The sequence below is a fragment of the Miniopterus natalensis genome, chromosome 21 (genome assembly GCF_054644295.1).
Source record: "Miniopterus natalensis isolate mMinNat1 chromosome 21, mMinNat1.hap1, whole genome shotgun sequence".
Taxonomy (NCBI): domain Eukaryota; kingdom Metazoa; phylum Chordata; class Mammalia; order Chiroptera; family Miniopteridae; genus Miniopterus; species Miniopterus natalensis.
This window is the reverse complement of record NC_142101.1, coordinates 15,517,219-15,540,486: the sequence shown is the minus strand read 5'-3', so window position 1 is coordinate 15,540,486 and position 23,268 is coordinate 15,517,219. Positions and strand designations below refer to the sequence as shown.

Sequence of the window (23,268 nt, the reverse complement as noted above, 5' to 3'; positions counted from 1 at the left end):
AAACCTTTCTTCCTTCCAAAAGTATTTATGGGGGTTCCTAATACGGGCCAGATCCCATTTCTACCCATTGGGGGGGGTTGTAAAATGATGAATAGTGTATGGTCCCTACTTCCAAAGGGCCAACAACTTAGGAGGAAAATAAGGGCCGATTGTGGCTGCTGCTTGGAGGGAGCGACAGCAGGTGACAGGCTGACCTTAGGGAGAAGCTGGCTGCGGGGGGGAGGGGGCAGGAGCATCGCGCGGGGGTGGGATCCGCGCACTGGGTCTGCGCCGAGCAGAGGGTGCAGACCCCCCAACACGCGGGACCAGGGGGAGAAAGCGGGAGCCCATCGCCTTTGCAACTGGAAGCCGCGCTTCCCTCCGGCCCGAGCCCGGCACTCCGGGCCCCGGAACCTTGTGTCGCCGGAACTGGAGGCCGCCGTTCCGTGGTTACCCCCCGACGCCGCCCTCCCGGGACACTTCCGGCGAGGAGCCATGGCCGCCGCCGCCTTCGCCGCCGCCCGGGCCTCACGCGGGAGTGCGGGGAAGAAGCTGAAGCATTCCCTCAAGAGGAAGAAGAAGATGAAAATGGTAGCCAAGGCCGGGGCGTCGGCGCTGGACGACGGGGACGGAGGCGCCGCGGGCGTGGGAGGTGAGGCGCGGGGCTGAGCGCTGGCCGCGGGGGGCCTGCGGGAGCGCCGGCTCCGGGCCGCCCGACCTCCGCCTCCGCGTGGCGGCCGTGGGGCGCCGCTGCCCGCGGGCCGAGGCCCGGGGATGGGCGCGGGGGGCGCTGCCGCCTCTGACATTTTTTCACGGGCCGCTTCCAGGGCCTCTGTTACCGCAACGGCCGCTGACGGCCGCCAGAGGCGAAAGGAATGGGGGGGGGGGGGGCTCGCCGTTAGCAGGAGGGGTGCGCGGGCCACAGGCCGCGGGAGGGCGGGTTAGAGGCCAGCGAGCCGGGGGTGGAAGGCGAGCGGGCGGTGGACGGAGGGACGTGGTAGCGGCCCCCTGGCGTCCCCGCCGCGGCGCCCGGGGATGGGGAGGAAGCGGGGACGCTTTGGGGCCCGGCCGCGCCCCGCCTGTGCGCCTCCCTCTGGCATCATTCCGGGCGCTGCCCGCTGCCCGGGGTCCCCGGGGAACTGCCCGCCACCCCGAGCTCGTGCGGCACAGGTTGTTGCCCTGACGGCCGGAGCTCCCTCGGCCCCTGTCGGGTAGCTCCCCGGGGTGACCCAGCGGGCCCCCCACCTCCCACCCCAGCGCCCTGACCCCAGTCTAGGCTGTGCTGGGTCCCGGATGGCAGCCGTCCTGCCTCTCTGCAAGGTGGCCTGGGCTGCGCGGGGAACCTGGCGTCTTTGGCCCAACCTGTGCTTTAAAGTGTCAGCTTTGTAGAAGATTCCTCCAAGTAGTGACTCTCTTTTTTTTTCTTTTCCTGCATTGTCTTTCTTTTAGAAGAACACTTACAGAGTTTTGCAAATTTTTGCAAACACTTAGATTTTTGCAAATTTTTGCAAACACAGATATTTGCAAATTTTGGCAAACACAGATTTTTTGCAAATTTTTGCAATCAGTCGACCGATTCTGTCTACCCTCCTAGACATGTGATTGCACCCGGGAGAGAGACCTGGGCTGAGAGTTTGCCTTATCCCCTCCCTTCCTCCTCATCATCCCGGTTAATAATGTTGAGGGGCTGGGAGTCTTTTTATTTTATTTTAAAACTTGATCCCAGTTCTAAAGGTTAAGGACAGTGGCTCACCTTCCTGCCAGCAGCCGGCCACCCCTGGGGGGATTGGGGACAAGCCTCGAAGTCTGAAAGGGAGCTGGAAGTTTGGGGAAGAGGCAGCAGGCCCTGAGAAATGGGCCTGTGTCCCCCGCCCTGTCCTGTGCTGTGGCCACTAGCCGCGTGTAGCTTTTTAAAGTTAAAGTAATTAGAATGAAGTATAATATACATCTCAGTTCCTCGTTGTACTGGCCACTTTTGAAGCCCTCAATGGCCGTGGCTGGTGGCTGGTGGCCGGTGGGCAGCTCCGGTAACAGAACCTTCCCATGAATGCGGAAAGGTCTATCAGAACCCTGAGTTACTACGTCCTAGACGCGTTCTCTGTAGCCTCCCTTATTTCCAGAATTTTTAAGTAGAATTCAAGATTAGAGTTAATGTTTAAAATAACACACAGGTGTTCAAAGGATTTTTTTACTTATCTGGTTCCCTTAGACTCATGGATATATCCACTTACCTCTGCTATTAAAGATCACTTAGTAGAAAATGCAAAAAATTCTCCTCTTTATAGGAGGCAGTAAATTTTTAAAAACCAGTTTTTATTTGCATCATGATTACCTTTGGTATCCTAGGAGTAAATCCTGTGTTTCAGTGTGCTGGAAGACCTCATTGCCTTGACATTTTTAATTTATTTGTATAAACATCATCATTTCCATTGGCAGTGAATGCCTCGCTCACCACTTCTGAGCTGAAGCTTCTTTTAAAAAGAGAAAATAAAAACAATGATTTTAGCGACTTTTTCTGGAATTTTTTTTAATTGGTGGGGCGAGTGCTGGTTTGTAAAATAGTGTTACAAAACTTGTCACAGATTTATCGTGTTTCCATAATACGCATGTTGTGGGAGTCAAGCTGGGTAAGAAATACACTGGAGAAAAATAGCCAGTTTAGAAGTGGGGAGCTGGAGTGGCTCATACAGTCCAGAATCCTTTGGCTGCCTTCACAGTGCAGCTGAAAATGGGAAATGAGCTGCAGTTTGTGTGGAATCCATCAGGACAAAACACTAGATGTCAGTGTTGTCGTTTTGATGTTTTATCAGGAGGGGTAAAGACTCTGCTTTTCATCACCTGGCAGTCTTCACTGAAAATGTTGAAACCATCGTGCTCTTTCCATTTAGATAAATGCTTCCTAGAAGAAGCACTTTTCAAAGTGTATTTTGTTACAGGTACCTGTGCAGCGCCACCACCGTGAGAATACTTTAGTGTATTTCTTTTTCAGCTAACTACGCTCCTAAACTTTGTTTCCCGATGTACTTTCCAGGGATTACTGGTCATAGGAGGGTGCTTCTGGGGGAAGAATTGAGTGACTGGAATTGGCATAGAGTAGACACAAATTTATCAGACCCAACGATAGTGCTATCAACTTTTGTTTGGCAAAATGTAGATACTTTTTTTTAATATTATGGGCAACAGTAGAGTTCTTATATCCCCTGTGTTTGCACGTCAAAGCCTAGAGTCATATGTCCTCAAGTTTCTTAACTTTACCTGGCATACAGGATACAGAAATAGGCTTCAAGTTAGATAAATAGGTATGTGGCATATGGATTTAAAAAAAACAACCACCCAACTTTTTTCCTCATTAATAAATATGCAGCACATTAGGACAATAGAATTATTAGGGATTTCTTCCTTTAATGTTTGTTTTTTGCCGTTGACATACTTCATGTTTTAAGATTGTGCTTTTTAAAAATGTATTCTGCTTTCTGTGTTTAACTTGTGTATGTCATGTTCTCTTACTTTTTTGAAGATACTTTGTTTTTACCCACATACTTTAGGTTTGTTTTTATATATGTCACTGCTCTCCACTGTCACTGCGGCTCTGATACTTGGACAAGTCCTCTCTTGCAAGAATAGGGACAGATGGAGAAGTGTTACAGGGCACCTAGGGGCCGGCCATGGCCACCTCTGCCTCTGGCACCGTAGCTTAATTTGTTTCTCCTCTTAGGTTCCACAGGAAGGTGTGCATCAGACAAGGGTCACTTCTCTTCTGATGACGAAGCAGTGGAGGCTGACCATGAAGATGAAGTCGAACCCTGTGACGATGATGGTGAAAATGTGGCGGGAGCCAGCTTGGGGACTAGTGCCGGTTGGGCCGACGCCATGGCTAAAATCCTGAACAAAAAAACCCCTAAAAGCAAACCCACCATTCTGGTCAGAAACAAAGACCTGGAAAAGGAAAAAGAAAAGTTAAAGCAGGAGCGACAGGAGAGAAGAAAGCAGGTGCGTCCTCCCGCTGCTCTGGATTCGATGGGGTCCAGTTCTTAGGTCTGGTCTGCACCGAATCGTTCCTGCAGTGTTTGTTCAGCTAACATTCCAGTGTTTAACTCTTTATGTGGGGTGGACAGCCAAGGTTCTGTTCAGAATCCCTGCCTGAATTACCCCATGGAGTATGTTCGCCTTTTAGTCACCTAAGCAGAGTAGGAATATAAACTCCAAGGAAATGTATCCCTTTAAATCAAGTATTATTTCTTAATTCAAGAAAAATAACTTTCCACAGTTGTACCATTAGTATAAAAGTACCAATCTCCAAGGGGCACTTTATAGGTAAAAATGAAAGGAAACTTTGAATTGGCGTGTTTCCTCTTAAGTTCCTCATCCTGTGTCTGTTTCAGGATAAATGCTTCCCTTGTTCCTCATGCTGGTCACTCTGAGAGGCTATGTAAAGATGGGGCTTCCCAGGCCTTGCTCTTAGACACAGAACGTACTGTACTCTATCTATAATCTCATTTACTTTAAGATGAATCCTGCCTCTCAGTCAGACTGATAGCTTTTGAACTGAAAATCTCAGTCTTTGTTTATTATCTGGCAAAAGCTAGAAGAGGCTCCAAAATGATCAGAACCCATAAGTCCCAGCGTTACAGTGAGAGAGAGAGTGAGAGCAAGTCTCTGACTCTGCTCTGGGCAGAGCTTTGCTAGAGAGGATACTGTCTACATAACGCATGAAAGCGCACAGGTGGCTGCCAGAAACTCGGCACATTAGCTGCAAACGCTGTTAGTCTCTGGTTCTGATTAGAGTCCATGGAAATTATCATCGTTTCTTCATGTTAAATATTACCTGTCTCCAGGATAACAAGTACTTATTTCTAATATGAAATATAAAAATGTATTTCAGAGTTTAAAAATATTTGGGGATTATGCATGCCTATTATACCTTGGGTACTAGAGATAATTCAAATCGACTGTTTTAAAAGTAAGATTTTTATTTGTTTATTTCTGGCATAATCTGACTGTGAATTTCATGACAGTTAAAATAAATGACCTGATTTGGGGAAGAATCTATTCCTTTAGAAAGGAATCTATTCCTTTAGATTAGCCAGTCTTTATAGCCAGAGCAGGAATTTGGTTTTCCTGTGATTAGACATTTTCATTAGTAGTAAATGAGAGATTGGAACAGATAAGAGGGGACTTGTTGCTGGTTCTTGTTGCTGGTTTTGGTGCTTGCCAACCTCTTGGTGTTCATCACATTCAGTGTATTTGCTGTTTGGTGATCCGTGGACCCAGGGAGGGGATCTGGAGAGGCAGTTTTATCACATCGGGGGCCTGAGGCGGGGAGACTGCTAGAAGATAGTTTTGAATTAGATTATTTTACCTATGGGGTTTTCTTATTACCTGACTCCCCTTCTACTTCTCTGTGATAGTAGAGAATCGGCATATTGTGGTTTGCAGCCAAGTTGCCACATGTTTCAAGGGCAGTGGTCAGATATGCCGTCAAAGACATGGATTTAAATGACTTTGTGAAAGGAAAAACAGTCACTGTGTAAGTTGGCTACATCTGAATATGATGCTATTCATTAAAAAGCTGATAAAAGTTCTTAATCATTCTGTCTGTTGAAGTCAGTTTCTGAAAATAAAGAACAGCAGTGTTTAAACTTTGTCCTTTCAAAGGGTCATGTCAGACTGTGCTGCACTGTCAGAAATGCATAATGTCCTCACATACTCGTGTTTGTCACGCAGCTCGATAAGAAGCGGGAGTGGGAGATGATGTGCCGAGTCAAGCCAGACGTGGTCAAAGACAAAGATGCGGAGAGGAATCTCCAGAGAATCGCCACGAGGTGAGACAGCCGGTTAGCCCCCTAAAAACTAAGTGCGCTGCAGCTTTGACTCGACTGCTGTGGAGGGTATGGATTGTACCCTGTTTATAACCCACTAATCTGGCTTGTTAACGTTTCTGAGATGCTGATGGAAGACAAGAGACAACTGGGTCAGAGATAAAGGACCTCATTACTTACGGCCAAAACAGTGGCTAGAGCCTCCCATTCTCCCTGGCTCCCTCTGTCTCCAGGGAAAGCCCAGGTGCCCTGATGGGCACCTGCTCATGCAGTGATCATGTTACAGGAGAGGAACACTGTACGGGGAACTCTACTGCTTTTACAGTGAATGGGAGCTAGCCTACTCTGTCAGGCGGGAGACGTTACCTCATTCTTCGGAGTTGCGAACTGCAAACAACCGGGAGAAATGGCCCGGTAAAGAGCAGCCAGGGCCTGAGTTCTTGAAAAATCCAGCAGAATGTGCAGGATGGTCCAGGATGGTCAGGGCCCAGGGAGATCACCTTTCCCTGGGATTCTTAGAGCAGGAAAAGGAACATATAGTAGAATTTTAGAGCCAGAAGGGATATTAACGGTCAAAATCAGTGCTGCCCAGTAGAAATGTTATGTGAGCCACATACGTAATCTGAATTTGTCTGGTAGCCACACTGAAAAGAGTAAAAGAAAGAGGTGAACTGAATTTCAATGATATGTTTTGTTTTACCCAATATAGTCTAAAGATTACTTCTTCAACTTGTTACCAATATAAAACAATCAGTAATGAGAGTCTAAAATTCTTTTTCGTACTATGTCTTCAAATAGATGTTTTTTAAAATTAGATTTAAAAAGTGAGTTTTATAGCATAAGAGTTGCAGATAGTATAGCTGACTACTTTCTAAGCTACTTGGGTGTTATTTTCCCTTTACAGGGAATGAAGATCCAGAAAAATTTTCCCTAGAATCAGGTGGTCAGACAGCTAAGCTCAGAGGCTCTGCTCTTTCTGTTTCACTACAGGGCCTCAGCCGCTGTAGAGTTACATTTTGAGAAATAGATATTGGAGTTAAAAGTAATTCTTAGTTCTAATTGCACAGAAGTTGATTGAGAAAGACCAGAGCTGAAAAGAAACAGACCACATATCAATCCACAGGTATTCATTCTCTTGATGAGTTCATAAACTTACATTTATTCATTGAAGTGGGTATTCATTTTTCACAAGTGTCTAACCATTTAGCTATTTTCATCGGCATGCCCAATAAATGCTTGCCTGTCTCCTAAGCGGTAAAAACATGTTCCTGTCCTCAGAGTGTGTATCTGGTGAGACTGTTCCTGTCCTCAGAGCTTGTGTCTGTTGAGATTGTTCCTGTCCTCAGAGCTTATGTCTGGTGAGACTGTTCCTGTCCTCAGAGTGTGTATCTGGTGAGAGAGACTGTTCCTGTCCTCAGAGTGTGTATCTGGTGAGACTGTTCCTGTCCTCAGAGTGTATCTGGTGAGACTATTCCTGTCCTCAAAGCTGTATCTGGTGAGATTTGCTGTTGACTGCGTTGCTCTGGCCATTGGTGGCCCACAGGGGTGTGGTGCAGCTGTTCAATGCCGTGCAGAAGCACCAGAAGAACGTTGATGAGAAGGTGAAGGAAGCTGGAAGCTCAATGAGAAAGCGTGCAAAGCTGATATCAACTGTTTCCAAGAAAGATTTCATCAGTGTCCTGAGGGGGGTGGACGGAAGTACCGGCGAGAAAAGTTTGACGGGAAGGAGCTCAGAGGCCAAACAGGTGAGACTTGTGTGTAAGACTCAGTATTTATACAAGATTCCGAGACTAGGTGTGTTTATTCTGTTATTGTGATATGAGCACTTTAAATGTCAGACATAGAAGTAGGTTGGGGGGCTCTTTTCTAATGGAAAGGAAAGTATCCATTCCTTCTGGTTCATAGACCTGTGATTTCCTGCTCCCAAGGAGGACATTAGGAAGGGAGGGAGCCCTCACATTAGTCCCTGGGTGGTCCCTGCAGTTGTGGGACATCCTGTTTAAGTGGAACTGGGGGATGGAAGGGGGGTGGCGGGTAGAGAGGCTGTCCTTAGGTTGCCCCTGCCTCACATGGCAACTCTGTTGTTACTTTCACATAAAAGCTGCTCTCACAGGAATGTGTGGAATCCTAACTCTGTAAATAATTCAGCTTAATGTTTGTTTACTGCAAATGCCGAAATAGATTAGCATTTAGACCAAGGGGAGACTTCGAGTTTGAAATGAGAAGGAGCATGACTGTACACACTGCTGCCGATGGGAACGCATTCGAGCCAGTTTCCCATTGTGTCCACTTCTGAAGCATCCTGTGTGCTGCTGACGTAGGGCGGCTTCTGGTGTGAGCCGCCGCTGTAATCAGTGTGCACCCACATTGGGCAGAGTGGTGCCTGCAGTGCTTGACTTGGGGGAGTGTGGGTAAAACTGAAGAGTTAGAACCAATTACAGAGCCTCTGTAGAAATCCTCCATTTCCTTTATAATGAAAGTTAATAAGGTGCCGCCCACCTTCTGGTCCTCTGAGGAGTTGTCCCCTCTATTTGAAGGAGCTGTCAGAGGATTTTCATCAGGGAGGTTGGCCCTTTTAAAAAAAATTTAACTGTCCTGCATAAAGTGAGTCTTGTACCACATTTGTCCTCATGCTGCATTTTTAAAATTCAAAAGAATGTTTTACTGTTTTTTGCTATAAAAAAGACATTTTTTTGAGTTGTGGGCATTTGAGAATGCTGACGGGGTTGTGTGATACGTTGTACACAGTGGCATAGGGCACAGGCTCTAGCATCCAATGACCCGGGTGCGAAACACCTGGTCTGCCCTCTGGGTTGCTTCGCACACCCTGCCTCAGGTCTCTTACCTGCTTTTAGGTCACCATTCTAGTGGTGAGAACCACTTCAGACACAGCGAGGGTCCCGGGAGTTACTACATGTGGTGCTTAGAGTCCTGGTCAGCACCCAGTAATGGGAGGCCTGAGAATGAGTTCTTTACAATTCTTATTACATAGTTTTGTTTACATAGCATTTCATAGTTTTACAAAGAACTTTTACTTAAGTTTTGTCATTTAAGTTTTTTAATGGATTTGTGATACTAAAACGTAAGTAAGTGTTTTCTAGATCAGTTCACAGCTCTGCTAATTCAGGTTTATAAACCTGAATTCTCATTTACGTGCTGAAGTGGGACAGATACAGAGTGACTTCAGTGTATTTACTCTGAATACCTCAGGCTCCCCGTTTAGGATGAAACTGTAAAGAGCACTGTGGCAGAGGCTCCCTGAGGAACATGACATCTGCCTTTCCAGTCACCTTAGTCAACCTTAACTCGCTAACATTCTTAAGAGACTGAATGGTGAGGAGAAGTAGCTGCCTCAGTGGCCCCTAAAGCTTTGTTCTGCGGAGCTAGATGTAGGACAGTGAGTTAGGGTAGAAGTCACTAAATGGAACTACTTTAAGCGTTGAGCTCATAGTAAAATCGGGCAGCAAATGAATTAAAACAAAACAGTGCAGTGAATTGAAAAAATTACATGAGAGAAGCATGCCCTTCAGGAGTATTAGCCTGAATTCTTGGGAAGCCGGACAGAATTGGGTTTTCTTAGAGGACACGATACAGTTAACGTGTGCTTGGACCATAATTAAAGGGGGACACGGTTTCCGAATCTTGATCTTTTCTCCTAGGATGTCATGCCTAATGCTTTTCTAGTTTGCTTGGATCTTATAACCTACCCGTGCAAATTCGGAAACTACGCTAATCTGGAAACTACACACAGAGTTAACAAAACGGAAGCCTGAGTGAGCTTGTTGCCTGTAGTGCCATCCTAGTAAGACAGTGAAAACACCTAGAACACGTCTGTGGAGGAATGGAGGAAGCAGACATTGACCAAAACACTGAGGAATTGCCTAGTAAGAATTAATCAGGAAAGTTGAGTTTGTGTTGATACAGGGTCTTCTGTATAAGCTCGAATCTGTAGGTTCCACATTGAAAATCGTAGGTCCTTTATGAGTATTGGGACGTTAAATGTCCCCCATGGGTAGGAAACCACTCAGATGCTGAAGACTGGAGGCTGTGTTTGCCTCTGTTGGTTCTGCCAGAATATTTACTAGATGAAGGGGTTTCCCACATACCCCTCATTCCACGGGCGGAATTTTCAGGTGGGCTTTAACCAGCAGGGAGATTACTAAGGACAGGCACAAAGTTTGCAACAACAAAGGCATTAAGATGACTTTACCCAGAGTTCAGAACCTTCTTAAATTTAGGTGAAACTAAATGACAGTGAAAACCGAACATTCTTCTTGGAGAAAGCAAAGCAATCAAGTATTGCTGATTGCTAAATATAGATGGGATTAGGTGGTTTGTTTTTTTAGGATTTGACTTTAATTTTCCCTGTTCAGAATGCAAGTGGGGTTAAGCTCCTCATTATTTGGAGTTAGACTGATGGACAATTCCAGGCCTCTGTTCCAGTTTTCTGTGCAGTAGCTGCCTGTGTGTGCTTGAACCTTGAAGTGGAAGCTGATTAACATCTTTCAGGGTTGCCTTCATCTCCCGGGTCGGCACAGACACTTCTGTGTGATCTTGGTTAAATATTTGTGTAAAGCCAGGCCAGGGAGGGTGGGGCTGTTTTGTTTGCTTGCCTCATGTGGATTTCATTAGGTTTTTGCATCGAATCTGTTTGACTGTTCCTTGCCATGGGCACCGAGAGGGGTCCTGTAGGTTACATCAGGTCACTGCATCCCTGTCCCTACCTCCTGACGATGTCACGAGCTGCTAATTTCTGTCTGTGCTGACATGGTGACGCAACTTCCGGCTGGTGGTCAGAAGTGTCTGTGCCCACCAAGGGTAGTGCGATTGGCTGTGTCTTACATTATATTTGTACTGCTGGGCCCAGGCTTCAGTACCATCAGAACCCTTGGAGGGTCTATTCAGACAGGTTCCCGGCTCCACTCCCCAGTTTCCCATTCAGCAGGTCTGGGGCCCGAGACTTGGGATTTCCAGTAAGTGATGGGGATGCTCATGCCTGGCCTGGGACCACACTGCAGAAAAGTGACCAGACTCTACCCAGTGCTCCCAGAGCAGAGACACCGCAGCCCCCAGGAGAGCCTTTCTTCACTGGCGTCCTTCAGACTGGACAAGCAAGGGAAGCTTTGACTTTATCCTGTTACTGCTTTTTGTACCTAGAATGTGTTTCCATCCGTAATTGTCTTTCAAGAGAAGCACATGAGTCTGTTGGTCTCGACATTTTAATTAATGAATCCTTCCCTTTGGCCCACTGTTGTTCCTTTCTTTCTCTGAACTGCTATAGTCTCCCCTTGTCCACGTCTTCACTTTCCGCAGGTTTAGTTTCCCAGGGTAACTGAGGTCCGAAAATACCAAATGGAAAATTCCACCTCCCTTCATCTCATCACAAAGGCACTGTATCAGCTCCTATTGTCACATGAGGAGGAAGAGGGGTGCGTACAGGACAATAAGAGAGACCACATTCACATAACTTTATTGCAGTATAGATTGTTATGATCTATTTTACCAGTAGTTATTACTAGTCTCTTAATGATAAATTTGTAAATTAAACTTTGTCATAGATATATATGAGTACATACAATATACTCATATGTTCTCATGTATATGAAAGCTGTGGTATGTCGTCCGTTCCAGGCATCCACTGGGGGACTTGGGGTGCATCCTCGGGATACGGATACTGTCCTTGCTTCTCCCTCCTCACTCTGGTGCCCACGGCTCTTCTGGTGCCACCTAGTAGAGGAGGGACTTGGAGTCCAGCAGATGCTAGCTGTTGGGGAGCCCTCCTGTGGGAACTGCACTGAGCACAGCAATGGGGGGTCTCCCACCTCCGGTGGTAACATGATAGCATGCTGGGTGCAGTTAGAGATCGTGCACACTCACGTGTGGACACAAATCTCAGTGCAGGGACAAGTCTATACTCGTCAGTATTGGGTAAGGAAGCCTGTACTTTTAGAATTTAATTGAAAGCTCTGAGTGACGAATCTGGCAGGAGAGGTGTCATAATTGTTGCTTCCAAGTGGATCTCTGCTCCTGGGGAGCAGCTCTTTCTCTTTTGTGAGATGAGAGGAGATTGGCAAAGAAAACTTGGGCTGAATCAGGGCCCCTTATCCAGTTGGGTAACTGAAAGGAACCCAAGCAGAAGCAGTGTCAGGGTGTGGGTCTGACTTGGGGGAGTGAGGGTGGGGCAGTGCTCGACCGCTCCAGGTGGGAGTTGTAACCGACCTTCTTTGGTGCTGTCCCAGGAGGGTGGCACTAGGCTGTTCTACCCTCGGGCTTTACCCACACTTGGGTTTTGTTTGTTTCTTTGTGTTGTTTGTTATGTGCTGAGTGTGCTGTTCCTCCTACTAAGCCAGCTCTGCAGTCTTTGCTCACCTGTGCGTACTGTCCAGTCCTCGGGTGTATTTAGGCACCAGCCTGCTTCCTCCTTTGATCCCAGGAGACAGGAGTAAGGACAGTGAGGACTTTTCCTCCTTGCCCTCGCATCCTGTTAATTTAACTGGAATGATTATTTCAGGGCTGTGTCTTTTTAATTAAATGGTAGCTTCAGCAGAATTAAATGAGTAATGTCTGGTAACCCAGCAAATGTCTTTAATATCTTTTTCTTAAAAATTGCTTTTTATATAGTTTATAACCCTCATGAAGATAGTACTGTTTTATAACCCAGTGTCATGGGATCTTACATATTTAGAGAGATTTTCCTAACACTATATTTCTGTGAATGGAATAAATAGAAAAGCACTGACTGTTAGCTCCATGAAGACAGGGACTCTGTTTTGAACAGTGCTTGATACACAGTTCTCAGTAAGTGTTTGTGGAATGAGGGAAAGAAACCCCAGAGTGTGTAGTTCTGCAGGTACTGTGTTACCGAGTCACTACCACAAGGTGGCACTGGTGTACCGTGAAATGAGAGGCTGTCTTGGGCTCGTAAATGTAGTTTTACGTAAATCCTGTGAGGAACAAAATGCACCAACTACCTCTACTTAGTGCCTGCTTGTTTATTTATAATTTATCGTGTGACTAGTCTTTTGCTGAGATGATTAGGTCAGGCAGTGAGATCATAACCTAGATAAAAAGCATTTGGTTCACATTTTTATCAGCTGTTAAATGAGATGGCACCGTGAAAACCTAGTGGCGCCCTAGTTAGTGTCCTTTTCTCACCTTTAGTTTAAAAGTCTTTATTAAATTTCTATTTGTCTTAAAATAATTTGCCAAAAGTCTTCTAATAAATCATCAGTGAACTTGAAATAATATTGTAAGACTGTTTTGTGTAAAGATTTTAAAAAGTGCCCGTCCAGTGTGGCTCAGGGGCTGAGCATCAGCCTGTGATGGAGGAGGTCAGGGTTCAATTCCCGGTCAGGGCACATGCCTGGTTTTGAGCTCCATCCCCAGTGGGGGGGGGGGGGGGTGCAGGATGCAGCTGATCAGTGACTCTCTCATCATTGATGTTTCTCTTTCTCTCCTTTCCTCTCTCTGAAATCAATAAAAACATGTCAAAAAATTTTTTTAAGATTTAAAAAACTGATACCAAACCTAGATCTTACTATATTTCCTTTGTCTTGGTTTCACTCCCATTGTTGACAAGTGTGCTTCGTGCTGTAGACTTTCTTGACTCCCTGATTAAATCGACTTTTGAGTGTTCTGATTCTGTAATTGTCCTCAGACTGAAGTGAGAGAAGAGGGCCCGGGATGGACCATCCTCCGTGATGATTTCATGATGGGAGCGTCCATGAAAGACTGGGACAAGGAGAGTGACGGGCCAGATGGCAGCCAACCGGGATCGGGAAGTGAGTCGGACACAGAGAGCTAGAGGTGCGGGAAGCACTTGGACAGTCACTTTGTTTCCCTAGAGAATTGCTGCTGCTGCTGCCCTGAAAGTCGGGACTCATCAGAAGGCTGTTTGTAAGAGCAAAATGCCTGCACTCTGCCCACTCTGATGGTTCCCCTTTTCACATAAACTTTGTGAGAATTAGGTGTTCAAACTTTGTATAACTTTAAGCATTGTCCCTCAAAACATTTTTAAAAGGAAACATTTCTACTTGTCCAGCGAGCGAGATGCTCCTGTTGCCCCATCACTGGTTTACATGTTGGTCATGGGTACTGGTGTTGTCTTAGGTATTTACCAGTTTCCAGAAGTGCAGTGTCCTTCCTAATTAAATTGAACTCCTTGATGTTAATATCTCTCATCTTGCAGGCCTGTGTATTTATAGTTTTGGGGGGAAGGGTTGATGTTTGTTTTGGTGACTTATTGAGAAAACTTTTGTAGTAAAATTTAAAATTATAGTATTTTTGATTAGGGGTTTTATTTTTTTAGCTATTCTGGCAAATATATAAGAAACATCAAATCGTTACTTTTGTATCATTTCCTTTTATGTGCTAAGTGATAGGCATGGGTGCTGAATTGGGGTTTGTTTTGCGTGTCGGTCGTCTTTGCCCTGGTCCTCACGCACGCAGCCAGGCATCGTTGCTGAGGCTTGTCGACATGCATGGTCCTTTCCCTTTGGAGACTATCTGAGTTACCTTCAGTTCTCTCTTACGGCCGACTGACCAGTGAGGCCGTAGGGCAGCTCATAGGCGGTCTGCCCAGAACACGCATCCGGGAGAGACTTGGACCCTCACTGTTGCCCTATAGAGAGCTAAATTCAGGGAGGTCTGTGCCTAGCTGTTAGAGAGAAGGCAGAGCAAGGCTCGTGTCCCTCCGAAAGTCCTGTGAAATGGGGCCTAGGACCTAAATCTAGGAGAATAGTTCAATGAATGTGATCTCTTTGTTTGTTCAAACACTCCATCCCTTTGTCCATCTTTCTATAATAAAAATAGATAAAAACAGATCCCTCCTGCTACCCACTGGCACATCCTTGCATCTGCTGAACACCAAAGGAGAATCCTCCCAAAAACTTTGCTGGAGAAGGGGCATTTATATTTTTAAACCTGTTTGAGTGTTATAGGAATTACGTAACTGAAGTTAAGTTAGTCCACAGCCTGGTATTTGTTATCATAAAGGAAGGTGCCCACCTACGATACCAGGTGATTAAACCTGCAAAGCTCCAGTGCATTTTTGTGTTTGTTCCAGCTTTTGAACTTGAGTGAATTATTGAATTATAGGACTGCCATTTGTCAGTGTAATATAAATAAATGTGAGCAAATATTTCTCAATAGTAACACAGGAGGACTAAATATCCCCTTATAACAGCACAGGTGAATGTTCCCTTCAATATAACCTGACACAGGTGATTTTGAAAAAACAAAACAAACCATTTCTAGCACCTAAAATCTTTTTTCTCCCCAGATTTAAAGATTACCCTTTATTTTTTGTTATTCCTCACTTTCTGCACCATAATGAACCTTTGTGAACATTCTGAATAAAGCTGGTAAATAACTTCTCATTTATTAAAAAGCTGTTTTTGACATATATACTCATTGTATAGTCCTTAATTTAATTTAAAAAAATTGAACATGATTTTCAAACTGAAGGTAAGGAAGAGAATATTTGCAGATTTTCTTCTTTTAGAAATTATTTTATTCCAAAATAAAGTTGAGTTGCCACTGTAAAAAATACATCATGTTAGAATATATAAAGCTTTTATAAATTACATGAAATAAACTTTATTGTAAAGATGGAATGTCATGTGCTCACTAGTAGTTCTGCATCTTGGCTGGGAAATATTGAAGCAAAATGCCACCATGTGAATATGAATCTAAGGATGAGCATATTGCTTTAGAAGCTGTATCTTAGGTGATGGTGTAAATAGTTGAACCCTGTTACCTCTTCCCTAAATACCTGAGTTCTTCTGCCACCAGTTATGAATGATTCTGCATCTCTTCTGTCTTGTCCTTGAGCTCTTTGAGGAGGGAAATGAGAAAAAAACTACACTTCTATACCCTTTCCCCACTTATCTAAATATAACAATATTTGGATATTATTTTTGGTAACTATTTAGAGTAATATAGTAATAAAAACTTACTTTTATTTGTTTATGGAGAACTATGCAAAATAGTAACCAAGCAACTAGTAACTAGATGATACCTTATTTCCTTGCCTGGATATTTAGACTTCGGGGTCGAATGTCCTGGTATTTATAGTAGTATTAGCTTTGTTTAGTGTTGGTTAACTGTTCTTCGGCACTGACATCTCAGAGTCAAAGATCATACCTGTTTTAGACAGAAGCCAAAATTGAATCATCTTAGTAGGTTAGCACTTTGACTTGGAGTTGGAGAACTGGGTTTATTTTCAAGTTACCCAGAATTCCACGTAGACCAAGTATTATTCTGCTCCTTGGAAAGCATGCCTTGGAAGCCCTTGGAATGGAATAATTCAGAGGCTCTCCTTTTGTACTTAGAGCCTAGAATGACTCTGGGAGGTTTGGGAAGGTTATCTGAGGGTAAGTCCAAGGTCTTCAGAATGTTTTGTGTCTTTTACAACAACTGGGTGAAAAGGAAGTGTTTAAATTTTGGGAAACCTCGTAGGGCTTTTTAATCACTCTTTTACACATATCAATATATTTAATAATTCAGCGTCCCCAACTGGACTAATCGTGCCACCTGTGCTGGTCTCGGGACATGTGAGTACAGTACTAAGTTATAAAGCTGTGTGACTATAGCGTGTAGATGTCCTGGTCAAACATGTGATACCAGAGAAGTTCTAAAGGCAGTTTGCAGAGGCACAGACAAACAGAAGACATCAACTGCGCTGCTAAGGAGGTAAAGGAATCAAGAGGCCTAAGAAAACGCCCATTAAGGAATCTTCCAAGAGCATAAGTGTTTCTACAGAAGAGATAGGAGGAGATTAAATAAATAAGTGGATACTTGTATATCCTTTGGACAACTTTCTCCCTATATGTATTACTTTCTTGTTATTTTAATTACAGGTTTTTATTAATATATATGTGCATCATTTAGTGAAATAAAAGTTATATTTTTCTATCATTTTAATGAGTGCAGAGTACTGTTATTATTTAGTATGTTGATACATTTGTGCCACATGAATTTCACTTTCAAAACAAACATTTGAACAATCAGATATGTTTTTTAACATTGGGAAGTGTGTGTGTGTGTGTCTGTCTGTGTCAGTCCAGGCTGCAGTACCATAATACTGTAGACTGGGTGGCAAAAACAACACGCATTCACTTCTCATAGTTCTAGAGGCTGGGAAGCCCAAGACCAGGGGGCCAGCAGACTTGGTGTCTGGTGAGCATGCTCTTCCTGATTTGCAGACAGCTGACTACCTGCTGTGTCTCCACTTGAGGGAGAGAGCTCACCTTTCTCGGTGTCTCTTTTATCAGGAGGACACTAATCCCATCCACTCGGGCTCCCCCACCCAGTACCGTCACGTTGAGGATTAGGGCTTCAGCATGTGAATTTAAGGGGACACAAACAGTATATAAAACAGCAAGTAATACACTTTTAACTTAGATGTGTAATAACTATTTACCATTGTTTCTTGACTTAAATTTCCTGGTAAAATTAAGCATTTATCTAGCATTGAGTGCCCGTTCTAGGAACTGCTAGACAATTTTTACTCCTATGAAGACCCAAAACTTGAATCTCCTCCTTTTTAAAATTAAATTGCTGCAGCAAGTTCCCACTGTACAGTTCAAATAGGGTAAGAGTTTGGATGAACAAGGAAAACTTGAAATGAATCACTTACCTACCATGACTTAAAAAATATTTGTTAGAAGAGAATGTGTTAAAACCTATTATAACAGCATCTAAGTTGTATGTTAGTAGGGGTCCCTTGATAAGGACACTTATCTAGAGCTGCTGGAGGTAGATGAACTAGTTGGGGCTCCACTGATGTGTTGACTTCATTTTGGGGGGGAACACAGCAGAGGGGAGCCCACCTCATTCTGCCTTTCTCTTAAACTCATCTGTTAGGCTCAAGGTGACCGATACCTGTCTCCATGCGGCATATTAGTGACAGGTGGAGAGTCCATGGAGCCCTGCGGACATTATGAACATGAAGACTATTTGAGGTGAATTGGCAGTAAGAACAGATGTTGGAAACAGGAGAGAGAACTACTCCACGCCTACAAAAAGCGCTCTCACTCCTTCCCCAAGAAAGCAGGAGTCTGAATGTTGGCCAGCTGGACAAATGAGTCTCACCCACTCTTGCAGCGAAGGGAGGCCCACGGGGTGAGCTTTTCTGAAACTTGATCATGTTAATCAACAGTCGCTGAGCAGATTGGGAGGAGGAATGGAGTTTGAGCGAGGCGATGTTCAGAGCAGTGGTGGACACCAAACAAGATACTGAGTCGGGGCGAATTGTAATGCAAACCCCGTTGGACGACGCGCTTTCGGGGCAGGATTTGATTGTCCAGTTGACTCCAGCATGCACTCAGCATCTTGCTGAAGCCCACAGAGGTTGCAGATTTGGGGGGGGGAGGAACAACCAAAAAAAGCCCAGCCACGTGGCTCAGTGGTTGAGTGTTGACCTATGAACCTGGAGGTCACGGTTCGATTCCCTGTCAGGGCACATGCCTGGGTTGTGGGCTCGATCCCCAGTAGGGGGCGCGCAGGAGGCAGCCAATCAGTGTCTCTCATCATTAATGTTTCTCTCCCTCTCCCTTCCTCTCTCTGAAATCAATTAAAAACAAAACAAAACATTAATAAACAAAACAAACCCAGAGCACGGAGCACAATGAGCATTATTATTAGCACAGCCAGTTAGAAACGATGAGGTGTTAACCACATTTGTATAAATAACAGTTTCTCTAACCCCTGAATCATCATCCCGAGTTTTGAATGCAGTCAGTTCACAGGCGTAGGGGCAAGAGCACCGACTGTGTGTGGGGGTCAGGACCGGCCGGGGCTCTGGCTGGGGAGACGGCTGGGAGCTGCGCCCTCGTGCGTGGGTGGCCGGCCTCGCAGCTGTCCATCCCCCTCCCACTCCCAGACAGTTGCCTCTTTGCGCCTGCAGACCCAGGCTTCAATCTTAGGTTAGAATGTGTCCCCTCCCACGGGATGGACATAAACAATGGGTTGACATCATCTCCCAAAACACCATGGAGGCGGCCAGACGCAGCAGCCACCTTGAAGCCCTGAGCGGCACCAAGCATAACGTCGGGGCCGTTCCTACATAGTATTTGTCTCTACGGCAACACTGGGCTCTCTTAAGTGTCTTATAAGAGCTCAGAGTCCAAAAGGTCCAAGGTGAAACTGTCCTCTAGAAATGGGAGGGACACCCGGGAGAGCGGATGGCTCGGCACAGCTGCCATATTTTGGTCTTCAGGACAAGGGAGTGAGATTCTGTTTACAGCGATCATTTTTTAGGAATAGCACTCATTGGATGACAAGACCTAAGATCATTTTTAACGAATAGCATTCGTTGGATGACAAGACCTAATTGTGGAATCAGAACTGAGCTCAGTTTAGTTTGGACTCTTGTGTCCTTGACATGTTCCTTTAAAACTTTTGTTGTTGTTAATCTTCACCCAAGGATATTTTTTCCATTGGTTTTTAGAGCGAGTGGAATGGGGGGTGGGAGGGAGAGAAACATCGATGTGAGAGAGACACATCGATTGGTTGCCTCCGGCACCCACCTCAGCCGGGGCCGGGAATCAAACCTGCAACCCAGGTGCGTGCCCTTGACCGGGAATCGAACGTGCAGCCCTTCTTTGGGGGGGCCGATGCTCTAGCTACTGAGCCACACTGGCCACTGCATCTCTTAAACTTTTTGAGACCAGCATGGAGATCAGGCTGGGGACACATTCCTTCCTATACTGTAAGGATTTGAATAACGAATATGCACAGTGTCCAGCACAGTTCCTGGTGCGTAGTAGGGCTTCAAGCAATGTTCTCAGCTATGCATTTGGAGGGTTGGATGCTGTGCATGTCGCTTTGTCGTTCATTCACTTCTGATCTATGTAACTAAACGTTCATCTTCTAGATGAAGAAACTTAAAATCTGGCAGACAGTAGATAGTTGTTGAGGCCCAATAATTCTACTTCTAGAAACCCTCCCTAGAAAAGATCCTAATTACAAAAATAAAAAATAAAAGTGCTGCATGAACAGTATTATAGCACTATTTTTAATAACAAAAAATTTCAGACAATGGAAGTCCAGTGTTAAGAGAAGCTTTATGTAGATTAAATTCACTAGATGGGTATAAGAGCACATTCTTTAAGAAAATAATTTTGGACAGTCTGCAAAGTGAGGTCTCACACTAAGCAGAAAGAGAACATCATTTATTAAAACTATTTTTGTCTACTGAGACTATCTCAGAACCCAAGCTCTAAATACTATCCTAATTAATACAACACTGTAAGGGTGCATTAGGACGGGTGCAATAGATGACTGGAGAGTCCTACTTGCTAGAATTCTATATTTTCTTTTCAGTTTTAATAATTACCCTGCTTTGAACATTGAGCATAAAAAAAAAATAAACTTTCCTGTCTCATGTATCACCTGTTTGTGTCTCTTGATAAATAAAAATTTATTTTAAAATTAACCCATTGTCTTGATTTATTAAAAAAAAAAAAATTCCCAATTTTTTTCAACCATCTTGGGATTTTTAAAAATATATCTTTATTGACTTCAGAGAGAGGAGGGGAGAGGGAGAGAGAGAGAGACAGAAACATCAGTGATGAGAGAGTCATTGATCGGCTGCCTCCTGCACGCCCCCGACCAGGGATGGAGCCCGCAACCGGGGCCTGTGCCCTGACCGGGAATCGAACCGCAGTCTCCTGGATCCTAGATCGATGCTCAATCGCTGAGCCACGCCCGGCCGGGCACAGCCATCTTATTTTGATATTCCCATCAATCATCCAAGTAAAATTATGGACAGAGAAAGTCATAACAGCAAACATTTATAGAGTAATTATTATGTGCCTGGTACTATTATAATGCCCTTAATTCATAGAGTCAGTCTTCCTATAACCCACTGAAGTAGGTGCTACTATTGTCCCCAATATATGGTTGAGGAAACTGGCAATGGGTTAAATAACGTGCCCAAGGCCACACAGCTAATATAGTCAAGTCCAAGCTCAGGTCTCAGAGCTGCTCTGCCCCACGGTGATTCCTCACATCTCAGGTGACGTGAATGTCTTACAGAGCATGGGGTTCTAGAAATTGAACTTGGCTCTGGAAACATAAGTGGATGGGCCTGTTGCACTTCTCAGCCTCATTTACTTACGACATGAACCTATGGCCCGTGGAAGGGAGAAGCAGACACTGTATCGCCCGAGGGTGAAAGATTCCCTCCCTGGTGGTGGCAATTTTCAAAGCGACATCTCATTCAAGGTTGCTCGTGTCAGTCTATTGTAACCACGTGGAGTGCCCTCCAATGGCCCCGTCTACCGCATAGGACTGCTGTTTGTTACTTAATGACATAAAAGTGCAAGTGCTGGCTTTTTTTTAAATTTTTTTTTGCCACTAAGCATTTAGGTACTTTCAGCACATTTTATAAATGAAGACTAGAGTTTAGCTTAGAATGTTACCGGCTACGAGATAACAGGTAACTAAACCTTTATAATTAAGGAAGCCCCATTGTTACTGATTTGGGATCTTTTCTAAAAATGCACCTTTCCCAGTCTTTACGTGAAATTGTACCTTTCCTTTCGTGTGCACGTCTATTTTTCGTGATAGAACGTCTTTCCTCTGGATAAAAAAACACACACAACAAATCAACTTAATATATTCTTGAGGTGAAACCTTGTTCATTACAGTTTTAGGAAAGATGTTACAGCAAAACGACACTGTGAGTTTGTTTAATAAGTTGTGATGAAAACACCCGGGGAAAGCGGAGCACGTTGGCCGTCTCCAATAGGAAGCTGTAAGCCATACCACTGCTGTCCTCCAGGTGGCACCATTTAGGCTGTCGCTGAATTAACTGATGTCCTTTTCCCCCCACAACCAGAGGAGTGGCTCGTTTCTGATCAGTACCATCCTGGCATTGATTCCATTTAATTGTTAGAACTGGCCAAACAGGCAGGTTGAGCTTGTAATAGCCTGTTGTTTAAGGGCCTTAATTAACCTCACAGACCTCTTAAACAGAAAACAAGAAATTGTTATCTCTAGTACCCAGGCAGCCAGAATCATTTTTGGGTATTACTGAAGTCTCTCTGGGTCATAGCACACACCCATTTTTAGATTTATTTCTTTGGTTTATAGCAAATAGCTTGCCATTTGATGAGAACTGTAAAAGTACTGCTTTTGTACTTAAAAGGACCCGTAGATATAACTGGAATAATCTTTAAAACAAAAAGAAATTGTAGGGATCTCGATCATAACGTTTTTGAGGTAACGGGAAACACAACCCTTTCTGTTAGGTGACGTTAACTTCACAGGTGTCCCTGGTTGGTGCAGCCTTTATTGTTTATTTAAACAGCAAAGACCAACGTGTCAAAAGTCAATATTGGGTGACCCGTCAGCATCAAATGACAGAAGACATACTGTTCTGTTTCCCTGTTCACTGAAATGGAAAGGGGTCAGGACTCATTGTCACTTCTTGGATTCTTCAGCTATTGTTCATTTTCCAAAATTTGAAAGTGAATGTGGATGTAAACAGAAGACAGGAAATGCGTCTTAATCCCCGGGCATCATCATAGTTACCCTCTTTCTTTCCACGTGGGAGACTGGCTCTCAGGAGCTCAAAGGACTCTCCACCAAGCACCTCTCGGGCTTCGGTTTGGGATGGTGCATGTTTATATAAATTCGAGCATTGCACAGTAAGCACTTTCACATTAGAGCTCTGATAGTGATTATCCGAATCTGCAGCTTAGGCAAAGGAAAAAAAGGCTTGGAAGTAGGCAAAATATATCACTATTATAACCAAGAAACAGTGAACATCGGATGTGACTTCATTTTAAATCGAGTGACTTTGAGGGACGGTCACCCCTTTTGTCCTGACGTGTGTATTTATGGATAGTTTCCCCTTCGGTATTGAAAGTGCTCAGGTCTGCGGGACCAATTCTAAGGTCACCCTCCTTCTAGGGACTTCCTGGCCATTCATCTCCAATTTGACTAATCGGAACAACCCATACAGCTTTGCTTTTTAAAGATTGGACTTTTACACAATCTACGAAGCCCACTGACACGGTGACAGAGAAACTTATCCAGAGACTATGTATCTTAGAAAAATTAAAATTCCACTTTGTGTTTTCATGCTACTGATTTTAATGCCGTACTATTTCAATTATGAGAACACGATGATGCTTTTCTCTACCGTTTGCCTTTTCCTTCCCTCCCTCAATTTTATTTTTATTTTTCCTTTGTGCATACTTCTCTCCCCACCCCCTTTCTCCCCAGCAACCCAGTTCTGGCTCTTGCTTTGTGAGACGTGACTCCGGGGTGGTCAGCTGAGTCGAGTCAGAGTAGAGATTCTGAAAACTAAGGAAAATTCTGCTGCTGGCTTATGATGAACATTAGCACTTTATTAAGCGCATCCTCATGTTATACTGCCTGACAACTGTCCCCATAACGATGCTTTACTTAGGTCAGCCGCTAAATGCTGTTTATTGATACCAGTTGCTAAAGCTATTTG

The 23,268-nt window shown here is 44.5% G+C and overlaps 1 protein-coding gene across 1 annotated transcript; it reads left to right on the top strand.

Annotated features, from left to right (window-relative positions):
* Nucleotides 1-474: 474 nt before the first annotated feature.
* Nucleotides 475-15,203, top strand: RRP15 (ribosomal RNA processing 15 homolog). Its single transcript, XM_087829059.1, has 5 exons — nt 475-631; nt 3,695-3,969; nt 5,704-5,801; nt 7,342-7,543; nt 13,456-15,203. The coding sequence occupies exons 1-5, from the start codon at nt 475-477 to the stop codon at nt 13,600-13,602; spliced, it is 879 nt and encodes a 292-aa protein (XP_087685185.1). The 3' UTR covers nt 13,603-15,203.
* Nucleotides 15,204-23,268: the final 8,065 nt, after the last annotated feature.

Excerpts from the sequence above, each read along its gene's own strand:
- RRP15 (XM_087829059.1), top strand. The coding sequence starts at position 475 with ATGGCCGCCGCCGCCTTCGCCGCCGCCCGGGCCTCACGCGGGAGTGCG. Across the intron at positions 632-3,694 it reads AGGCGCCGCGGGCGTGGGAG|GTTCCACAGGAAGGTGTGCA; the intron begins GTGAGGCGCGGG and ends TTCTCCTCTTAG. Across the intron at positions 3,970-5,703 it reads GACAGGAGAGAAGAAAGCAG|CTCGATAAGAAGCGGGAGTG; the intron begins GTGCGTCCTCCC and ends TTTGTCACGCAG.